The 7,500-nt window shown below is 34.9% G+C and overlaps 1 protein-coding gene across 1 annotated transcript in view; it reads left to right on the forward strand.

Moving 5' to 3' along the window:
- LOC136839973 (uncharacterized) overlaps positions 1 to 7,500 on the forward strand; it is a 93,469-nt gene that overhangs the window by 378 nt on the left and 85,591 nt on the right. The window contains exon 1 of the mRNA XM_067106244.1: positions 1 to 883. This exon is cut by the window's left edge and continues 378 nt beyond it. Within this exon, the coding sequence (XP_066962345.1) occupies positions 640 to 883 (244 nt within the window). The 5' untranslated portion in view covers positions 1 to 639. The remainder of the gene's footprint in view (positions 884 to 7,500) is intronic.

Raw genomic sequence — 7,500 nt, forward strand, 5'->3', positions numbered from 1 at the left:
ACGAATTTCGCTTGATTTTGCCAAAATTCTCACTTTAATTTTAATTTAACGTAATTTTATAAAAAAAAATCTTTAATTTTAATTTTGAATTATATTCAGTTATTTTGAATTATGAGTTTTGAATATAATTACTTTTCCCCCTCAGAAATTAAGAAGAATGTAATAATTTCTTAAATAATTTTGACGTCAAACCGCATTCTGAGATTCGTTCAGCTTTCTCCGTCTCCTTAACTTTCCCTAACACTTTCTTTTCACTTTCTCTTTTTTCCCCCCCTCTCTCTCTCTCTCTAATTTCCTCTTCCTAATTCCCTTCGACTGACACCAAACCTCTCCCCCACTCCCTTCCCTTCGAAGGCGCCTCTGATACCCTGCTTGGCAGATCCTGTCACGGGCAAGACCTTGAGGGCACCTGTCTACCCGTCATCGGCCGAAAATCGGAAGTGTGAAAAAAAAGAAAAAAGAGAGAGAGGGAGAGAGAGAAAGTGAGAAGGAGAGAGAGAGAGAGGGAGAGAGAAAGAGAAAGGCGTATGCGGAGCGTGGGCGAGTAGTAGTACGCCCGTAGTAGTGAAACTCATACGCTCGTACGCCCACGCAGTCCTTAGGGCCTGCTGCTGTTGCGGCGGCGGTAACGGCCTCGGAATGGAGGCCCAGTGTTACGCCGGGGGCGGCGGGCCCCCCGGGGGGAACGTCGCCGCCGCCTACGGAGGAGGGGCGGTGCCCCAGGAACGTCCTTCCGACGTGTCCATGATGACAGGTGTGACACAAGTCGGGCCGCCGGGACACGGCCCGCTGGTGGCCAGGTCGTCAGCGCAAGATTGCTGTTATGACTGGTCGGCGCTGCCCGCCCATTACGCCAGCACCACGCCCATGAAGGAGATGGAAGGTAAGATGAAAATAGACGCATTTTTTTATTCATTCTTTACTTATGGAAAGATGCAGTAGCATTTTTTAAAAATTGATTTCTAACAATAGAAAGATGCAGAAATAATTTTCCGTTCGGTAATGTCTCAGATGAATGAAAATATTTGAAGAGGTCAAAATGATCAAGCTGAAATTATGTTTCATTTTTACCTATAGAAAGATGCTGTAACATTTTTTCCTTTGATTATTTTGAATAGAAAGATGCAAAATTATTTTCCCGTTCGGTGATTCATAAATGACTAAAAATTTTTTGAAGTGATTTAAAAATGAAACTGAAATTATGTTTCATTTTTACTTACAGAAAGACGCAATAAAATTTTTTTCATTGATTAATTTAAATAGAAAGATGCAAAATTATTTTCCCGTTCGGTGATTCTGAAATGACCGAAAATTTTGAAGTTGTTAAAAAAATTAAGGCTGAAATTGTTTCATTTTTACTGACAGAAAGATGCAAAAGAATTTTTTCATTGATTATTTTGAATAGAAAAATGCAAAAGTATTTTCCCTTTCGGTGAAGTTTGAAATGACTGAAATTTTTTTGAAGTGATTTGAAAAATGAAGCTGAAATTATGTTTCATTTTTACTCATGGAAAGATTAAAAATAATTTTTTTAATGAAATTTTATCAATAGAAATTACTGAAAATGACTGAAGTTATTAAAAAATCAAGAGTGAAATAATGTCACCGCAAAAATCACCTTGCCGAAAAAAATTGAATTTTTGAGTCTTAAATTATTTTGATAAAATTCTAAAATATAAAACGAATAATTTGTAATTTAGATTAATGAAGCGCCAGAGAAAAATTATTTTGAAATCGTCACAACAAAATTACCTGGAGAATTATATTGAAACAAAATTTTAAAAACTAGATCTTTGATAGAGCTTAATAAAAATTACAGAATGCAGCATAAAATTGCAATTCCACTCAAGAAATTGATTTCAATTGCAGAGAAAATATGACATTGCAAAACGAATATCAGCGCGCTTTGGTAAAATGCATAAGTAAAATGCTAGCAAGCGAAGAAGATATAATATTTAATATTTATTCAGTATTATACAAATTAACGGAAGCAGGTGACGTGATAATCGTGTGAAAAAATTATGATAATCGTATGATAAAATTATAATTGTATGATAAAATTATGATAAAATTATGAAAGCTATATGAATTTTTTGGTGACAGCTGAGGTTACGAACAAATTATGCTAATGCGTAATGTGATACTATTGTTATGAATGACAAAATTTGGACCTCTGTCTCCCAGAAATTATAACACATTACTAACTCAGTTAACGTGATAATTTTAGGAAATAGTTATGAAAGTTATGAGTTTTTTTGTTAGCCGATAAAGTTATGCCAAAATTACGCAAATGCGTAATTTGATAATTTTATTCTTGGCAAAATTAAGAATTGGTATCTCTAAAATTATGACACATTACTAAAATCAGTTAAAGTGATAATTTTAGGAAATAATTATGAAAGTTATTTGAGTTATTTGTTAACCGTCAAAGTTACTGAAAAAATTACGCAAATGCGTAATAAGATGATTCTATTCATGACAAAATCTATACCTTAGTATCTTTAAAATTATAACACATTACTAAATCAGTTAACGTGATAATTGTGGGAAATAATTATGAGAGTTATGTGAATTATTTGTTAACCGCGAAAGTTACGCCAAAATTACGCAAATACGCAATGAGATAGTTATTTTATTTAAGACAAAGTTTATACCTTAGTATTTAGATAATTTTAACACATTGACCACATATTCAAATATGCGAAAGATAAATTGTCTAATTATTGACAGGTAATATAAATTGAAATAAAGATTTTACTAAATTCAGTTAGCTACTTAAATTGACCAAATTCAAGTAGTTGCTTAAATTGACCAAATTCAAGTAGCTATTTAAATTGACCAAATTCAAGTAGCTACTGAAATTGACCAAATTCAGTTAGCTACTTGAATTGACCAAATTCAAATAGCTACTTAAATTGACCAAATTCAAGTAGCTGCTTGAATTGACCAAATTCAATTAGCTACTTGAATTGACCAAGTTCAAGTAGCTACTGAATTGACCAAATTCAAGTAGCTACTTAAATTGACCAAATTCAAGTAGCCATTTAAATTGACCAAATTCAAGTAGCTATTTAAATTGACCAAATTCAAGTAGCTGCTGAAATTGACCAAATTCAATTAACTAGCTGCTTAAATTGACCAAATTCAAGTAGCCACTTGAATTGACCAAATTCAAGTAGCTACTTGAATTGACCCAATTCAAGTAGCTACTTGAGCCAAATTCTGACCAAATTCATGCCTAAATTGAATTGACCAAATTCAAGTAGCTGCTTGAATTGACCAAATTCAATTAACTACTTGAATTGACCAAATTCAAGTAGCTACTTAAATTGACCAAATTCAAGTAGCTACTTAAATTGACCAAATTCAGGTAGCTACTTAAATTAACCAAATTCAAGTAGCCACTTGAATTTATCTAATTCACTTAGCTACTGAGATTTACCTAATTCAGATAGCCACTTAAATTTAGCAAATTGAAAGTATTATTATTATTATTATTAGAATAACACAGTCTACTGTCAATGTTAACATTACCATGTTAACACCATATTTCTCGTCATAATTACAAATATTTCATTGTTAATATATTGCCAAATTCAGACACTTATCATAAATCAGGATATAGACAAGAATATTGATAATTTTGCAAATATAATTGTTCACAAGTGATCCGTATATATTTTGTATTTCTGATTTAAGACAATTTAGATTTAACTATAAACTTGAATATTAATCATGATTTTATTTTTATTCATGCATACAAAGGAAGTTATACATCCCAGGAGGTAAGCAATGGATTATCTTATGCGAATTGCAAAGCTTGTTGCAAAAATTGATTTTGGATTTCATCAAGGTAATGATTCTTGAGGGAAGGGAGCGTATTATATATATATATATATATATATATATATATATATATATATATATATATATATATATTATATATATATATATGTATTATATATATATATATATATATATATATATATATATATATATATATATATATGCTATATGTATATATATACGTTCTGTCTTCATGTATCTAAATTTCTGTCTATCTGCGCTACCCCTGTCTCCTATCTCTCTGTCTATATTTCCTCTGTACCTCCTGTCTATGCTTACTGTACCTTCATCCCCACCTGTCTCTCTCTCTCTCTCTCTCTCTCTCTCTCTCTCTCTCTCTCTCTATATATATATATATATATATATATATATATATATATATATATATATATATATATATATATATATAATATCTTCTATCTTCATCTGTTTATATGTTTATAGATCTGCACTCGCCAGTATTCCAGCCACTCTGTCTATAAATCCGCTTTACCCTATTTCCCGTCTTTCTGTCTATAAATACCGTACCTTCATTCCAGCCTGTCTATGCATGTGTCTATTGCTTTCACCTACATCTGTCTATATGTCTGTCTATCGTCTCTAGCTGTACCCCAGCCAGTCTGTCTATATATTCGCCGTCTCTTCATCCCCTGTCTTCCTGTCTATTTCTGCTATACCTATACGTCCCTGCCTGTGTCTCCTTATATATGTCTCTTGCACCTTCATCTGTCTATATTTCTATGTGTTTACTCTAACTTGATCCCCGTCTCTCTGTCTGTAAGTTTGTCGTACCTTCGTCCCCTCCCGTCTTTCTGTCTAAATGCTTTCTCCGCTACCGTCATCTGTCCGCATGTTTTCTTCTCTTACTTGATTCCCGTCTCTCTCTCTGTCCATAAATCCGATCTACCTTCATCTCCTGTCTTTCTGTCTATGTCTGCTGGACTTTCATTATCTCTTGTCTCTGTACATATTTGTGCTCTACTGTCATTTATTTACGTATAATCTCTACCTTTATCCCCGTCTCTCTGTCTATGAATCCCCTATGCATTCATTCCCGCCTGTCTTCCTGTCTAAACTTTCACTGCTCCGTCCGTCCGTATTTGTGCTCTACCGTCATTTATTTACATAACGCGTTGTACCTTGATCTCTCTCCCTGTCTGTATTTCCGCTCTACCTTCATACCCACCTGTATTCCTGTCAATACACCCACCTCTCCGTCCGTCTAAAACATCTCTTCAACCAAACTCCCCGTCCCAGTACCTGTCTCCCGTCTATATTCCCAGAGAAAGCCACTTCCATAAAATTAATGTAATCAAGGACTCCCGTAATGGACTCCAGTGAATGAGGTCCTTTGTTCCCCCTCCCCGGTAGGACACGCCTGCCGCCGCCGGAGTCCTACTGGGCCTGTCGCTGGTGCCTCGTAGGATACATAATTCAAACGTCCTGAGAGGTTTTAGGTTCCTATTTGTCACGTTTAGTGGGATCGGGTGTCCTGCGGTTGGTTTTTGCGATGGGGGGAAGGATTGTAAGGATATGCAGAATTTAAACAAGAGACAATTATCGTCCCTTTAATTTTGGTCAAGGATGTTTTGGTTTTTTGTAGTGATTCTCGGGTTTCATTTTGTAATTTTTTCCTTCCTGTTTAGGGGTGTTTTGGTTTTTGTCGTGATTCTCAGATTTGATGTGGACAGGTTTAATTTTGACATTTTTTATAGTGAGTCCCAGTTTTAATTTGTTTTTTTTCTGAGGTTTTTGTTATCATGATTCTCAGTTTAAATTTTGACAGTTATTTCCTGTTCATTGGTGTTCTGATTTTTTTGTAGTTTAACCAGATTTAATTTTGACAGGTTTTTTTCGTTTTATAGACGACTTTTGACAGTTTTTTCCTGTTCAAGATTTTTTTTTCTGTCTATAGCAGCCAAAAGGCGTTACTTTTTTTATAAACCTTATCATTAGCAGCAAATGAAATAAAAAGGCAGTTGTTATTATTATTATTATTATTATTATTATTATTATTATTATTATTATTATTATTATTATTATTATTGTTGTTGTTGTATAGTACGCACGATTGGATCCAGAAAGCTACCTCGCATACATTAATATATTAATATATTTATGTGACTATAACAGGCATTTTCAAAAATTGATAAAATACACAGTAAAATTTATGGTAAACTAATGTAAATAGAATCACAATTGAAAATAAAAAGCTCACAGATTTCTTTCTGTGGGAAAATAAGAAGCTCAGAATTCTCTCTCTCTCTCTCTCTCTCTCTCTCTCTCTCTCTCTCTCTCTCTCTCTCTCTCTCTCTCTCTCTCTCTCTCTCTCAATTTGATCAAATTCATAATTTCTTATACCACTTTACAGTTGTTCTCTCTCTCTCTCTCTCTCTCTCTCTCTCTCTCTCTCTCTCTCTCTCTCTCTCTAAAAATACAAAATATTGTTGAAGTAACATTGTTCGTTCTTGATACCATATTCCAGTTGCCTCTCTCTCTCTCTCTCTCTCTCTCTCTCTCTCTCTCTCTCTCTCTCTCTCTCTCTCTCTCTCTTTAACTTTATAAAAGAAATCTGTTATATCCTTTACGTGACTGATAAGTCAGATTGTATCTCTCTCTCTCTCTCTCTCTCTCTCTCTCTCTCTCTCTCTCTCTCTCTCTCTCTCTCTCTCAAACTTTATAAAGGAAAAATGTTATATCCTTTATGTGACTGATAAGTCAAATTGTATCTCTCTCTCATACGTGTCTGATAATCCCCGCCCCACTCTCTCTCTCTCTCTCTCTCTCTCTCTCTCTCTCTCTCTCTCTTTCTCTCCTTACCAAGAATAATGCATCGTTGCTATCAATCTGCGATGATGGCAAAGCCATCCCAAATGGTCTCAGGGCGGTTTGAAGTTCTGGCGAGCTAATGGCTTGGTCCTACAAGTGTTGGGATATATACACATAAACAAGAAGCGAGCTTACCCTCGACAAGTGCGAGGCCGCCGCTTGTAGTAACGCCAAGTAGGGGAGAGAGAGAGAGAGAGAGAGAGAGAGAGAGAGAGAGAGAGAGAGCTACTGAATATGGTATCAGAAACGAACAATGTTGCTTGAACCATATTTTGTATTTTTAGCCAGAGAGAGAGAGAGAGAGAGAGAGAGAGAGAGAGAGAGAGAGAGAGAGAGAGAGAGAGAGAGCAAATATGGGTGTCAGGAACGAACAATGTTGGTTGAACCATGTTTTTTAGCCAGAGAGAGAGAGAGAGAGAGAGAGAGAGAGAGAGAGAGAGAGAGATACTGGAATATGTTATCAGAAACGAACAATATTGCTTGAACCATATTTTGTATTTTTGGCGAGAGAGAGAGAGAGAGAGAGAGAGAGAGAGAGAGAGAGAGAGAGAGAGAGAGAGAGAGAGAGAGAGAGATACTGGAATATGGTATCAGAAACGAAGAATTTTGTTTAAACCATATTTTGTATTTTTAGTGAGAGAGAGAGAGAGAGAGAGAGAGAGAGAGAGAGAGAGAGAGAGAGAGAGAGAGAGAGAGAGAGCACAAGTGTACATGTAGACTGATTTATTACTTACACAATACTTACAAAAATTTTTATTAACATTTAAAGACAAATATGAACATCTACATATACATAACATAAAACAGAAGCATAAGAGAGAGAGA

Source organism: Macrobrachium rosenbergii, chromosome 7 (genome assembly GCF_040412425.1).
Source record: "Macrobrachium rosenbergii isolate ZJJX-2024 chromosome 7, ASM4041242v1, whole genome shotgun sequence".
In the NCBI taxonomy this organism is placed as follows: domain Eukaryota; kingdom Metazoa; phylum Arthropoda; class Malacostraca; order Decapoda; family Palaemonidae; genus Macrobrachium; species Macrobrachium rosenbergii.